General features: G+C 41.3%; 2 protein-coding genes across 2 annotated transcripts in view; one reads left to right on the top strand and one right to left on the bottom strand.

The window, feature by feature from the left end:
- The window catches only part of CFDP1 (craniofacial development protein 1), a 133,294-nt gene extending 127,022 nt beyond the window's left edge, over nucleotides 1-6,272 (bottom strand). Inside the window, exon 1 of the mRNA XM_079723787.1 lies at nucleotides 6,175-6,272. Coding sequence (XP_079579913.1) covers nucleotides 6,175-6,238 — 64 coding nt within the window. The 5' untranslated portion in view covers nucleotides 6,239-6,272. The remainder of the gene's footprint in view (nucleotides 1-6,174) is intronic.
- Nucleotides 6,273-6,949: 677 nt separating this feature from the next.
- On the top strand, nucleotides 6,950-8,623 carry LOC307066784 (tigger transposable element-derived protein 1; the record flags this gene model as incomplete). Its single annotated transcript, XM_079724028.1, has 1 exon — nucleotides 6,950-8,623. One exon carries the CDS (start codon nucleotides 6,950-6,952, stop codon nucleotides 8,621-8,623), a length of 1,674 nt encoding a protein of 557 aa, XP_079580154.1.
- Nucleotides 8,624-15,380: the final 6,757 nt, after the last annotated feature.

Below are 15,380 nucleotides of genomic sequence, written 5' to 3'. Positions count from 1 at the left end.
TTTATCCTGCCCCACTGATGAGGAAAAGCTACACTTTCAGAAGAACATCAACCAATAAATGTAGAAGAACCACAAAATTAGAAAACCATTGCTCTCACACTCTAATGTTAGTAGTAATTTAGGCAAGGATTATCAAGTAATGTTAAAAAACAATTTAAGTTTTAATGATTAAGTATATTGCCACACAGAATACTTTCCAGTTCTGAGAGAAAAAATAATTACACAATAGAAGGACCAAACTCTCATCATTCTGATCCAGAAGTCACAACCATGGGAATTAACCAGGTATTTTGTGTTTTCTGATGTTATGCATTATGAAACACTCAAGTAGTCTATAATTTATTTTAGCTAAAATTATTTCATTTGAATCCACCAAGCACTTAGATCTAACTTCCAATTTAACGAAAATTCAAGGGACGAAGGAACAACCTAATACCATGAGGGAGCAACCAGACAAAATCAGAAGGTGAGACATTCTGCAGGACATACAGCCTGATCTCCTAAGCCAATCTAAGTCACAGAAACAGTAGTGTGCTAGATTAAAACAGATTTAAGGGGGCTTCCCTGGTGGCACGGTGGTTGAGAGTCTGCCTGCCGATGCAGGGGACGCGGGTTCGTGCCCCGGTCCGGGAAGATCCCACATGCCACGGAGCGGCTGGGCCCGTGAGCCATGGCCGCTGAGCCTGTGCATTCGGAGCCTGTGCTCTGCAATGGGAGAGGCCACAGCAGTGAGAGGCCCACGTACAGCAAAAAAAAAAAAAAAAAAAAAAACCCAAAACAGATTTAAGGGATGGAACAACTGGATGATACATGTAGTCCTAAACTCAATGGTGATTTAACAAAAAAGCTAAAGCCATTTTTGAGTCAACAAGGAAAACCTGAATATGGTTTGTGTATTAGATGAGCTGGAAGTTTACTGAAATGGACAGGGACAGAATGTTCACTGAAAAGAGCAGGTTACAAAGTAACATGAAAAAACTATGATTTCAGGTTGGGGAAAAATACAAATAACTACACCTGGGTATAGAAAAAAGATCAGAGTGGGTTTCACTAAGGGACCAATACTGATCATCTCTGGGTGGTAGGAATGGAATGATTCCGATTTTTTATGTTTAATTGCCTGCATTTTCTAATTTTCTACAAAGTTCATGCACTGCTTTTGTAATAATATATAGTTATTTTTCTTCATAAAAATGGGTGAATGTTGCAGACAGTTCAGACAAAGAGATGCATATGGCTCTGGATCTTCTTAAACATGAAAAAAGATGCTCAATCTCACTGATGTGAAAAAAGCAAATTTTAAATTACACAAACCACCACAAAAATCATGCAGTTACTGTAAGAGTAAGAAACAGAAAAACAACCCTATAGACAAAAAAAGCACAAAATGAACAAATCTTTTTTTAATTGAAGCTCCAAAGACTCAGAGCTTCCATCACCTTTTCAGTCCCCCATGCTGAATGTAAATATGAGTCAAACAACTAAGAATCACCAAAAAAATCTGAGAAAGTGTCTAACATAATAATGCCCAACACAAATGTACAGGGTGAATAAAAATCACCTTAGCGGAAAGAGATTGTTTCCTCATTCTATTAGGCTAACATTATTTGATACCAAAGCCAGGCAAGGAAATTACAAGGAAACTACAGACCAACATCCCTCATAAACAGATGCAAAACTCCTCAACAAAATTCAGTAATGTAGAAGAAGAATAATACATCACGACCAAGTAAGTTTTATCCCAGAAATAAAAGGCTGTTCAAAAATTTTAAATCAATCACTGTAATTCATCACATTAACAGATTAAAAAAAGAAAAACCACACAATCAATAGATGGAGAAAAAGCATTTGACAAAACTCACCTCTCAGCAGATTAAGAATAGAGGGAATTTCTTTAACCTAATAAAACACATTAGGGGCAGTATATGCAGACTGCCAGGATTCAAATCCCAGCCCAGCTACTATCTAGCTGAGTGACTTTGGGTTCCTCAGTTTCTTCATGTGTGAAATGGAGAGCACAATAGCACATACTTGATAATGTTATGTGATTGAGTTAGTAATGAGTTAGACAATGTAAAGTGCTTAAAACACACACAAAAGGCATCTATGAAAAACCTGTAACTAACATTATACCAAATGGTGAAACATTGATGCTTTCTCCTTAAGATTGGGAACAAGGAAAGGATATCCACTCTCACCTCTCCTATTCAATATTACATTGGAAGTCTATACTAAGTACAAAAAGGCAAGGAAAAGAAATAAAAGGTATGCCTATTGGAAAAGAGGAAATAAAACTGTTTCTATACACAGACAATATGATCTAATTTGGCGGGGGAGGGGAGGGCAAAGGTGGCCTTGGAACTGTTAATTTTAGCGGCAGTTACATAACTCTAAGCATTTGTCAAAAATTCATAGAACAGTATAATGAAGAATGAATTTTACCGTGCATAAGTTAAAGGTAAAAAAATTTAAAGCATTATTATTATTATTATTATTATTATTTGATAGGTAAGAAGTGGATTTATTTAGAGAGATACACATTCCATAGGAAGAATGCGGACCATCTCTAAAGGCAAGAGCGGTCCCAGGGCATGGGGTCGTCTTGGAAAGTGAGAGCAGTCATGGGAGAAACACGCTCTACAGAGTGTGGGCCAGCTGAGAAGGGAAGAGGCCTTAAAGCATTAATAATATCCACAGAGCAATAAGATACTGCACACATGAAACAAGAAAATGATGCTATTTAAAATTTGTGAAAAAACAAAAAAGTTACTCAAAGTTTAAAATATCCAAGGACCAGATTCAACACTGATACAAGAAAACAAAGCACATGCTGCCCAGTGGCTTCTGGAAGTTCCTGGTCCACTATGTCAAAGAGCTTGAAGTGCTGCTGATGGGCAACAAATTTTACGGTGCTGAGACTACTCCCAATATCTCCTCCAAGAACCCCAAAATCACTGTGGAAAGAGCAGCCCACCTGGCCATCTGAGTCACCAATCCCAATGCCAGGCTGCACAGCAAAGAAAATGAACAGACAGCTCGTGTACACATTGCATTTGTGTTAATAAAAGCCATAAAACTCGGGGAAAAAAATGTAAAGAGAAAAAAACTCAACAGAAGGGTTGGATGGTAAAATACTGAAATATTCCCATAAAGTGAAAAAGAAGTCAAAGGGTTAGAAAATAGAGAATAAAAATAGAGGAAGGGACTTCCCTGGTGGTCCAGTGGCTAAGACTCCCCACTCCCAATGCAGGGGCCCCGGGTTCGATCCCTGGTCAGGGAACTAGATCACACATGCCGCAACTAAAGACTCCGCATGCTGCAACTGAAAGATCCCACGTGCCACAACTAAAAGATCCTGCACCTGCACCCGGAGATGAAGATCCCACGTGCTGTAGCTAAGACCCGGTGCAGCTAAATAAATACATACTTACATACATACTTCATACATACATAAATACAATTTTTTTAAAGTTTATCAAAAAAAAAAAGTACAGGAAAATAGAACCAGTCCATAAGGTCTAACATAAGATTCAACACATAAATAATGATGATTCCAAAAAAATAAAATGGAGAAAACTGTCCCCCCCAAATTTAAAAAGTTCCAGAAGTGACTTCCCTGGTGGCGCAGTGGTTGAGAATCCGCCTGCCAGTGCAGGGGACACAGGTGCGATCCCTGGCCCGGGAAGATCCCACATGCCGCGGAGCAACTAAGCCGGGGTGCCACAACTACTGAGCCTGCGCTACAGAGCCCGCAAGCCACAACTATTGAGCCCATATGCCGCAATTACTGAAGCCTGCGTGCTCTAGGGCCTGTGCTCCGCAACAAAGAGCAGCACCCGCGAGGCAACAAAGACCCAACGCAGCCAAAAAAAAAAAAACAACAAAGTTCCAGAAGGCCCAGCAGAATGGATGAAAACAGACTCATACCAAAGTACAGTATATCACTGTGAAATATCAGAAAATATCAGAAACAAAGAGACAATTCTATCAACTTCCAGAGACAAATTTTATATAAATGAGGAAAAATGACCGACAAGTGACTTTTTAATAAAAACACTGGAAACTTAGAAAATAATGGAGGAATACCTTTAAAATTCATATAGAAAATTATTATTATAGAATGCAGAATTACTATTATAGAACAGAGAATTCTATACCAAATTAGTAATCATGCCTGAGGGTCAATATTTCACTATTTTTAGATAGTCGAGGTCTCAAAAAAAAAGTTTCTAAAAAAATGCATCTTTCCTCAAGAAGTTATTTGAGGATTTATTCTCATTTTGGTGAAATACACCAAGAAAGAAGACATCATGGGACCCAAGGAACAGGGAATCCAAGAGGAAATGGAGGTAAAAGGAACATCCAGAGTGGTGGTGATGATGGAAAATCTTAGGTTTCAAAGTGGTAAAACCAAGACAAATTGGAGCAGGTCAGACGGCAAAGATGGACTTCAAAAAGTGAAAGATTATCTAATAAATCTAAATATCTTGGGAGATGATTTAGACAATGTTGAAAGTTCCGGATCAAATCAGTAGTAAGTACATAGACTAAGCAACAGCAACAAAATGGCAATTATTAACTCCAGAGAAAACTAGTGCAGGAAAAGCAATAACTGTATATACCACATGGTCAGGCCTGAACAAGATGTCCACAAAGTAATTACAAAAAAAAGGAAACGCTTAATACCAATCTAACCCCAATTAGACATAGGAACATTGGCGGGCTGGGGAGTTGGGGAATATCTGAAGGTGAAACGGTGAGACTAAAGAGGGTGTTAAAATAACACCTAACATGGATGGGTTAAGTCAACAGACAATGGAACTACCAAATTTTAAAAGTAGAAAGCAGTTTCATGGGCTTCCCTGGTGGCGCAGTGGTTGAGAATCGGCCTGCCAATGCAGGGGACACGGGTTCAAGCCCTGGTCTGGGAAGATCCCACATGCCGCGGAGCAACTAGGCCCGTGAGCCACAACTACTGAGCCTGCGCGTCTGGAGCCTGTGCTCCGCAACGAGAGGGCGCGATAGTGAGAGGCCCGCGCATCGTGATGAAGAGTGGCCCCTGCTCGCCGCAACTAGAGAAAGCCCTCGCACAGAAACGAAGACCGAACACAGCCAAAAATAAATAATAAATAAATAATTTTTTTAAAGCAGTTTCTTCTGGGGAGGATTGACAGGTATGAGGGGTGATGGCAACGGTTCAGTTTCAAAAATAAGCCTTTCAAAAATATTTGACTATTTTGAAACAGGCGCATGAATAACTGATTAAAATGAAAACTAGTTTTCAAATGATCACACTGGCCGATACCGAAAGACCAATGTTGGTGGACAGGAATGGAACCCAGGAAACCAACTGGGAAGCTATGGCGAGTCTTAGTGTTAATGGTAGTTCAGTAAGAGCGAGATTGGTGAGGAGCTGATCAGAAATTAACCTTCTACGCAGACGCAAACAGAACTTAAATGATTGGTTAGACCAAAACAGTGAGAATAAGGCCAACTCCCAAGGTTTTGTTTTGTTTTTAACCTGGGCTACTGTACGGGCAGATACTTCTAATGAGATGGGGAAGCCTGCGGAAGGTGCAGGAGGGCGGAAGGGGTAGGTTTGGGTGACATTTACTTTGGCCCGGTTCGGTTTTAGAAGCCTATACAAAAACAAAAAATCAAAGGTCTGATCAGAGAGCAATGGGTATAGACGTTGCAAAGAGGCAAAGGGCATCATTATGTGAACTTTTTAACAACCAGATCCCTTTTGAGAACAGAAATTGAAGAGACCTATCAGGAACGTGATGCTAGCTAGCAATTCTCTGGGGACGGAAGGCCTGGCGATAACACTGCCTTTCAGAAGATTTCAGGGCTGGTAAAGGTACGCGATGACCGACCACCGCCAGCTTCACCAGAGGCAGAGCGGAGTTCACGTGCCGGTTCCCGCGCTCCGAGAGGCGGCGGCGGCCGAAGGCAGGCCGTGAGGAACAGCTGCGCGAGACGTCCCCGTGTACACTTCCTGGGCCACGGCGCCCGCACGGTGCGAGCAGGCGGGCGAGGGCGCGGGGCGGGGACGCTTGAGACCCGCGCCATGCGGCCACTGGGCCACCGGGCCCACGCACGCCGGGCAAAGCGCGCCTCACGTGAGGCGCGGGGCGGGTCAAGCCGCCCCTCGCCTCAGGTGGAATCGCTCACCGGATGGAACGTAGTCTTCGTCCTCCTCCGAGGTGGAGAAGTCTTCGGAATCGAATTCCTCCATGTCGCTGCCGCGCGGGGCGAACACAGCCGCAGCAGCTACCCGCAACGGCAAAGCTCTAGGGAGAGACCATAGATAGAGCTGCTGCAAGGGCGGCGGTAGCTAGGGCGGCCCCCGCACCGTGTGCACAGGCGCAAAGAGTTCTACGTGATCCAAATACGACACTTCCGGGCCAAAGCCTCGGGCTTGACGCTACTGTGGCGGTTGGCGGAACACGGGCTCCGTGCTGAAGCGGTGCATGCTGGAACTTGTAGTCTCCAGCGCTACCAGACGCTTTGATTTAGTAAATATGCTTAAACGAAATTTGTTTCGTCCACGGGAATACAGGTGACCTTCGTTATTCACAGGTTGGTATTTTTGTATTCGCTTACTTGTTAAAATTTACTGTCACCCCAAAAATCAATATTCGCGGTGCTTTCTGGGGTTATTCGCGGACATGCGCAGAGAGTGAAAATTTTGAGTCAACCAGTGGTGGCTTGTTGGAGGCAGATGATCCGCTATCTTGCTTCGGCTCTCGTACTCTAAATAAGTGTCCTCTTCGCAATCTGTTTAGTGCCGCGTTTTTTGCATTTTTTGTGCTTTTTGTTGGTGATTTCGCTGTTTGAAATGACCCCTGAGCGTAGTGCTGCGGTGCTGCCTAGTGTTCCTAAGCGCAAGAAGGCTGTGATGTGCCTTATGGAGAAAATACGTGTGTTAGATAAGCTTCGTTCAGGCATGAGTTGTAGTGCTGTTGGCCGTGAGTTCAACGTTAATGAGTCAACAATCCGGTACATCAAGAAAAAGGAAAAGGAAATTCGCCGATCTGTACGTGAGGCTGCTCCGGAAAGTGCTAAGGTGACATCTATAGTGCGTGAGGAAGCTATGGAAAAGATGGAAAAGCGGCTCAATTTGTGGATTCATGAGATGACAACCGATAAAAAAGGTGTGGTGGACAGCATTGTTGTGAGGCTGAAAGCCAAAGAAATTTACGGTCACGTCACCCAGGGTCAGAAAAACGTGAAACCCTTCTCGGCTAGCGCTGGCTGGCTTGCACGTTTCAAAAGGCGATATGGTGTGAGTAATGTTAAGCTTGCAGGTGAGGCTAGTTCTGCAGATCAGGAGGCTGCGGAAGAATTTAAAAAATACCTGCTAAGTGTTATACAGGAAAAGGGGTACGTGGAAGAGCAGGTTTTCAACGCTGATGAGACTGGCCTATTTTACAAAGACGTTGGCAAAAGAACCTATATAACACAAATGGCCTGCAAAGCCCCTGGCTTTAAATCATTCCAGGATTATGCAACCCTGCTTTTGTGCGCCAATGCCAAGGGCGACTTTAAGTGCAAACCCCTAATGGTGTACAGAGCTCCAAGTTCACAAGCACTTAAAGGGAAAAGCGTGAATCATATGCCGGTCCATTGGAGGTGGAACAAAAAAGCGTGGATGACTTCTGATTGGTTCCACAGCTGCTTCATACCAGAAGTTGAATATTATCTCCAGGGCAGAAACCTTGCCTTCAAGATTTTGTTAATTTTGGATAATGCCCCAGTCCATTGCTGTGAAGAACTCAAAAATGCCCACCCCAACGTAGAAGTTCTTTTCATGCCCCCAAATACTACATCTCTCATCCAACCCCTGGATCAGGGCATAATAAAAGCCTTCAAGGCGCACTATACTAGGGAGCTTTATAGCAAGGCTTTTGAGGCTCTCAAAGCCAACAAGGAAACTACCATGATGGACTATTGGAAGTCAGTCACTATACGCAACGTTATTGATTATGTTGGCACAGCGTGGGACAACATCAAGCAGGCTACTATCAATAATTGTTGGAAAAATGTTTGGCCGGACTGCGTAGAAAATTTTGAAGGCTTTGAAGGTGTTACAGAAAGTATAAAGAACAGTGTCAAAAACATAATGCATATCGCATGGCAAATAAGTGGGGAAGGCTTTGATGACATGAAAGAAGAAGATGTGGAGGAAATTTTGGCAGAGAAAGCAGTAGAACCCACCAATGAAGACTTGGACGAGATGGCAAAACAAGGCATTGGAGTCAGTGATGATGAAGATGGCGATGAGAGTCAGCCTAAGAGTCCAGGAATGGTCCCTCTTACAGTGGCTAAAATATCAGAATGGAACTCTGCCTTGGAAACAATTTTCAGTGACATGGAAGAGTGTGACCCTATGCTTGATCGCAGCCTCAAATTTAAGCACTTAACCTCCTGTGCATTTGCCCCCTATGCCGAGATGCTTAAAGATTTGAGGCAAAAAGCCAGGCAGACGGGGTTGACCCAATTTTTGGAGCCAGTTTGGGAGGGAAAATTGCCGACTCCATCAACAAGTGGTGAGAGCCAAACCTCTGAGGTTGAACTGATCGATGTCAACCTGCCACCCTCTTCCTCTTCTGCAGAATGAGTTCCACCAACCTCTCCCTTGCTTTTTGTGGGGCAAGCCAAGGTCGAGAGGTTTAACCACACTGTGCACTGTGCCATCACGCAGCCTGCAGCTCTATCAACAGTAAGATTTTAGTTAACGTTTTTATAAAACTTTAAACTCTTAATCTTTCATTTTTTCGGGACTTTATTTGCATTACTGCACACTATATAGTATGTGTTTACAGTACTGTATGCATTTACTGTACATGAGTACTATATGTGTAGTGTGTGTGTGTGTATGACTGAGGGGGAAAGTTAAAGTAGTACAATCTGTGTTGTACATTACACAAATACGCTGTCATTGAAATAATTGTTTCATTATAAACACTGCGTATCATTATTTGTAAGAAAGAGATATTAAATTCAGTGTCTTTGAACAGAAACACACATAAAGCAAGGTTATGTACTGATCAGTTGATGAAAATGGTACAACCAGAGACCCACAGAAACTCAACCCTGTATTTCTGCTAATTGAGTGTGCACGGTGACCTTACAGTTATAAGTACTGCGAATGACAAGGATCAGCTTTATTCTAGAATTCAGACATCATCCACACCAGTCCTTCCTTCAGGTTAATCCATATGGAAATACAACCATATATAATGCTTGTCATTTTGTCAGATTAAAAAATTTTAATTATAATCCAACTCTGGGGGACAGTAATCAGATGCAAATGAGATATCATCGACTAACATCCTGTTTGTTCAGGTTTGGGTTTTTTCAGCTGATAATTGCTCCCTGTTGATACTCTGGACTAGGGTCTGTGTCACCCAGTCTAGTGTTATCTAAATCAAGGAATAGATGAAACATGTCTGTGATTAAAAGGACATTATGGTGGCTTTATGCCAACAAGCTTTTTAAAAGAGCCTGATTGCAACATAGTTCCCACACCACAAAATTTACTCATTTAAAGTGCATAGTTCAATCATTTTAGTATATTCACAGACGTGTGCAACCATCACCATAGTCAATTTTGGAAGATTTTCATCACCCCAAGAAGGAACCTCTGACCAATTAGCAGTCACTCCCCATTTCTCCCCAGTCCCCAGCTTTAGGCTAATCTTTCTGTCTCTCTATATTTTCTTATTCCAGACACTTCATATAAATGGAATTATACAAGATGTAGTCTTTTGTAACTGTCTTCTTTCACTTAGCACATTTTCAAAGTTCATTCGTCTTAGGTATATACCTGTGGAACTGCTGGACCACATAGTAACTCTGTGCTTTACCTTTCAAGAAACTGTCAAACTGTTTCCCCAAGCAACCATTTTATACCCTCACCAGCAATTTCTGAAGTCTCCAATTTCTCCACACCCTTGCAAACACTCTTTTTGATTATAACCATACTAGTGGGTGTGAAATGACATTTCATTATAGTTTTGATTTTCACTTCCCTGATGACTAATGATGTTAAGCATCTATTCATGTCTTTATTGGTCATGGTATATGTTGTTTTGGAAAAATGTCTACTCAAATCCTTTGCCCATTTTTTAAGGACTTTTTTGATGTGGACCATTTTTAAAGTCTTTATTGAATTTGTTACAATATTGCTTCTGTTTTGTTTTGGTTTTTTGGCAGCAAGGCATGTGGGATCTCAGCTCCCTGACCAGGGATTGAACCCGTGCCCACTGCATTGGAAGTGCAGAATCTTAGCTTTGGGGGTTGTATCTAAGAAGGCTTTGCCTAACCCAAGATCACAAAATTTACTCCTGTGTTCTTCTAAGAGTTTTATAGTTTTAGTCCTTACATTTAGGTCTATGACGCATTTCAGTAAATCTTTCTTATGTGAGAATAACAGAAAAATAGATGTGAAATTAGGACCCAGTATTTGGGACTTCACCATTCTCAGCCTCGTTTTCCTTGGACAGCATAAATAAACCCTACAGTGACAAACTGGGATGTAGCCTTTTGCCCCATCCCTGGGGTCTGAGTCTGGGGAAAAGGATACCCCAGAGTTCTGCAGCAGACTGTCTCCTCCATTACCCTACTTCTCCCACTCTCCTCTTTACAGATTACTAGCACTCCATACATTTGTTCAAATTTACAGTTTCTGACCACTTTATGGGTAACCAGAGAACTATTTTCTGTTGTGTCAAATAGCTTAGTAAAGAGGTCAAAAATTGGTTAGCAGGTCAAATCCATCATAAAGACATGCATTGTTCGACCTGAAAAGCATTTTACATGAAGTTAAATTAGCGGCCAGCTGTGATATTATGATTTCGCAGAAATATACATTTCGTATACATTTTGGTCATTCAGATGACCAAAATGTGTTTCTCATATATATTTGGTCTTCATCCACAGTTCCTGGCTCACAGCTCCCAAAACCCCTGGAATTTCCTAAGTGTTGAGAGTGGTAAAGGTGTCTTGTGTTGTATGAATGACTTTTAGAAGCACTTAAGGATGGGGCTGGTTGCCAGGACAGCTTACCGTGTGATGAGAGGATTGGAACTTTCAGTCCCCACATCCCCACACAGCCCTCCCCTGCCTCACCTCTGGGGAGAGGGGGAGGGGCGACAAGTTGAATCAGTTCCCAATGGCCAGTGATTTAACGAATCATGCAGATGTGATGAAGTCTCCATAAAACCCCAAAAGGACAGGGTTGAGAGCTTCCCAGTTGGTGAACACGTGGAAATTCGGGGAGAGTGGCACCCTTGCAGGGGACATGGAAGCTCCACTCACCTTCCTCGTACTTTGCCGTGTGCATCTCTTCCATCCGGCTGTTCCTGAGTTATATCCTCATGATAAACCAGTGATCTAGTATGTAAAATGTTTGAGTTCTGGGCTTCCCTGGTGGCGCAGTGGTTGAGAGTCCGTCTGCCAATGCAGGGGACACGGGTTCGTGCCCTGGTCCGGGAAGATCCCACATGCCGCGGAGCGGCTGGGCCCGTGATCCATGGCCGCTGAGCCTGCGCGTCCGGAGCCTGTGCTCCGCAACGGGAGAGACCACTACAGTGAGAGGCCCGCGTACCGCAAAAAAAAAAAAAAAAAAAAAAAAAAAAAAAGTTCGAGTTCTGTAAGCCACTTTAACAAATTAATTGAACCCAATTTATAGCCAGTCGGTGAGAAGCACAGGTAACGGTCTGGACTTGCAACTGGCATCTCGAATCAGGGGGTGCAGTGGGAGTCGGTCTTGTAGGATTGAGCCCTTAACCTATAGAATCTGGTGCTATCTCTGGGTGGTGTCAGAATTGAGTTGAATTGTTGGACACACTGCTGGTGTCCAAGAATTGTTTGTTGGTTTGGGGAACTCCCAATATACCAGCACTTAAAAATTAAGAGATTTCAAATAATCTAATTTCCAATTTCCTTTGAAAAACTGGAGAATCTGGCAACACTGGGCACATAATCCCACAAAATATCAATAGAAATAGGTTGGAACTGAGCAATGCCTTTAGACAAATCTCTCCAGCTGGCCACAGTACAAATCCCAACTCCCTACAAGTTTCCTGGTTCACTATTACCATGTTGTCTTGGGGTCCTTCCTGCCAAACTCAGCATCTTTAGCCCCTCATCCACCATAGTCTCTTTCCACTGTCTTGGGTTATCACCTTTTTAGAAAAGATCCTCCTCTGTTTGGTCCTGGATACGTATCTTGGGGGCTTCTGGCTGAACTCTGCATGTATCCTTCAGGGGTGCTAGAAACATTCTGTATCTTGATCGAAGTGCTACCACTTCGCATTAAGTGTATAAATACATAAAAATTCATCAAGCTATGCATTTAAGATTTGTGCACTTTACTGTATGTTACACCTCAATTTAAAAAAAAATTAGAGAATGGATGGGTAGTTTCCTACCAGACATTGTATGTCTGTCTGCAATGCCTGGAACTGCAGCAGTTATCTTGTGAACAGGGGGTAAGCTACCCAAATCAGACAATCCAATTTACTGAAAATGGCAGAGCAGAAAAAGATTTATGCTGTCACAGAATACTAAACCAACCTTGGAGCCTCTCTTCATGTGGACTTACTACTGAAATAATACATGTTTTTCACAAACTATATCAGCTTTCAGCCTTCCCAGTGTGTAATCATACAAAAGCTTCTTGATGGTAATATATAGCTCACAAAGTGGAGTTAATAAGACTCAAGTTCACATGTAAGTACAGTTTAATCAGATCTTTGGACAAAAATTTTACCATAAACTAGTGAGTTGAACATAAAAGAAATACAGTTAAGCATATATGTTAAGTACTAAAAAAGAACTTAAGTTGGAAAACCTTATTACAAAAGATTAAACTCATTGGCCACTGAAAAAGAAATAACAGTTCTAGTTCACAGAATTAAAAGTAACTCTTTATTGATAAACATATATACCAGAATTAGAAATGTCAGTAGAAAAATAAAATTTAAATAATTTTCTATGGTACAAAGATTAGATCATTTTGACTGTAGCATTTGGTGAAATAATCTAGTACAAAAAGCTGAGCTGATTTTAGCCACAACCAGCCTGACAGAGTGCACAAAAAAGAAACGCACGTACACAGAACCTTCTGCATGTGGACAGCTAATGGCACCAGGACTTCACATTCCAGGAAGTGGTCTCCTAGGGAAGGTTGGTATGCACTGCAGTTGTAATAAGAACTTAATTCAAACCAGAGCAGCTTTTGGAATCAAAAACTAAAATACAATTTAAAGACTTAGAAAACATAAGGGCTTAAAGATAATTATTTGCATGAACTTTTTCTCACCTAGTTTAGACATTTCCTAGGTAATGTTATGCTGAAAAAAAAATGAGTTAATAGCACAAAGAGACATTTTTATCTTGGAATATTCATTACTCATTTGTATATGGATTTAAGTTTACATGAAACGCCTTTACCCTAAAACCTCAATATTAAAGAATCCAGAAATCAGCTTTTTATGGTTGGGGCTGCCTCCTTCCCACTCATAAAAAAAAGGAAAAGTGGATGCACAGCTAAGGGAGGGGTGGTTGCACGTGTCTCTAGGAAAGTCAGTAGTTGGCAAAACTTCTCAGAAGCTATATGTGATAAGATAAAATGTTCAACACAAATGCCAATATTTTTTCATCTGGGCAACCACCCCCAACTAATTGTGTATTTGAGATGAGAATTTAAAAAGAAAAATAAACTCTAAGGGGGAATAGACATTCCTTATCATTCAAATAGTTTCTCCCTGAAAACATTTCAAGCCACAAAGCTCAAGCTATATAAAGTCTATATACACTTATTCACAGGAGAATGTTCACATACTGGGATGGATGAAACATTCAATAATTTGAAGATACATTTTACATTTGAAGTTTTTGAAAAGAGTGGATAATCAAACAGATGAAAACAAACACAACTTTCAAAATGCATTAATTTTTGTGTCTTGGCTCTAAAAGAAAAATAAACCAAATAAATCATGGATCAGTATGTTCAAAAATTAGTATTTAGGGGGAGGAGCCCACTGACCACTGGCCCATGTTCAATTTGTGAAATTCTATCCAAAGGAATGTTTTAGGTGAGAATGCTAAGAGGCATCCTTCAATAGAGATAATTAAAATCATTTCCTACAACAAATTTCTTAAACTGAAGGGCTACTTTTCCAAATCCAGCTCACTGAACTGAAAAATGGAGTCTTCAACTAAAGACTTAAAAATTTGCTTGAGGGCTTCCCTGGTGGCGCAGTGGTTGAGAGTCCGCCTGCTGATACAGGGGACACGGGTTCATGCCCCAGTCCGGGGGGATCCCGCATACCGCGGAGCAGCTGGGCCCATGAGCCATGGCCGCTGAGCCTGCGCGTCTGGAGCCCGTGCTCCGCAACGGGAGAGGCCACAGCAGTGAGAGGCCCGCGTACCGCAAAAAAAAAAAAAAAATTTGCTTGAAAGAAAGATTTGAGCATTGGAGAGTAATCTTGTTGGGGAATTTGTAAAGACATTTGCCTACATTCCAACTCCTGTAATTTTCCACCTGGTCTATGTGTATATAACACTATAATTTTGATAAGTGGTCTAATGGCCGATTAGTTAAAAGAAAATGTCCAGTTACTTTTTGTGATCCTTTGTAATTTTGCTCTTTGACTATCCCTGGTAAATTGGTCCTCCTGGCTGTTTTTAATCAGAAGCCAGAGTGCATATTGCTTTAAATCAAATAGAACTGCACATGACCTCATGGGCAGTTAGCCTTACACTCACAATGAAAACTTTCCTTTAAAAATGTCAGATTTAATTACCAGAAACTATTTTGAAAACAGAAACGTCGATTGTATTTCATACAGAACAGTTTAGGTGCTAAGAATAAAGTTGGATAATTTTTGCAATCCTTTTTCTTTTGAAGGTTACAGTTTTCAGGCCTTTAAATGAAAAAGTAAGTTAGGCATTAGAAGAAAAATTAAAATAGCTAAAATTGGGTTTTAAAAAACTCTGATATTTAATTCTCTTTAAGGATATAAATTCTCCTGAAGGAAAATGTAAAGGGCACAGTAGAAGGCATATCTGAAAATTAAACTTTAGGCACTTTCTGGGAGTGATACCCAATACTGTGAAAGTGAGCTGAAGACCCACCACTAGGTAACCACATTAAGACTAGGAAATCCATAACCACTAACTCTAGTTTAAGCTGCACTTATACAATTTTTCAAGAGCCATGAGTAAACCAAACTCACTAAGAAAAACAGTAACAGAACGTTTATCTTTTTGTGCGTGTGCCTCAATGTTCAAAGAGTGTCCTAAACAATCTGGGTGAAAATTTTCAACTCCCAACTCTTTAATAGGGTATGTTTCCAATTAAACTA

The sequence above is a fragment of the Hyperoodon ampullatus genome (assembly GCF_949752795.1).
Source record: "Hyperoodon ampullatus genome assembly, chromosome: 18".
NCBI lineage: Eukaryota > Metazoa > Chordata > Mammalia > Artiodactyla > Ziphiidae > Hyperoodon > Hyperoodon ampullatus.
This window is presented reverse-complemented; position numbering and strand designations above follow the sequence as displayed.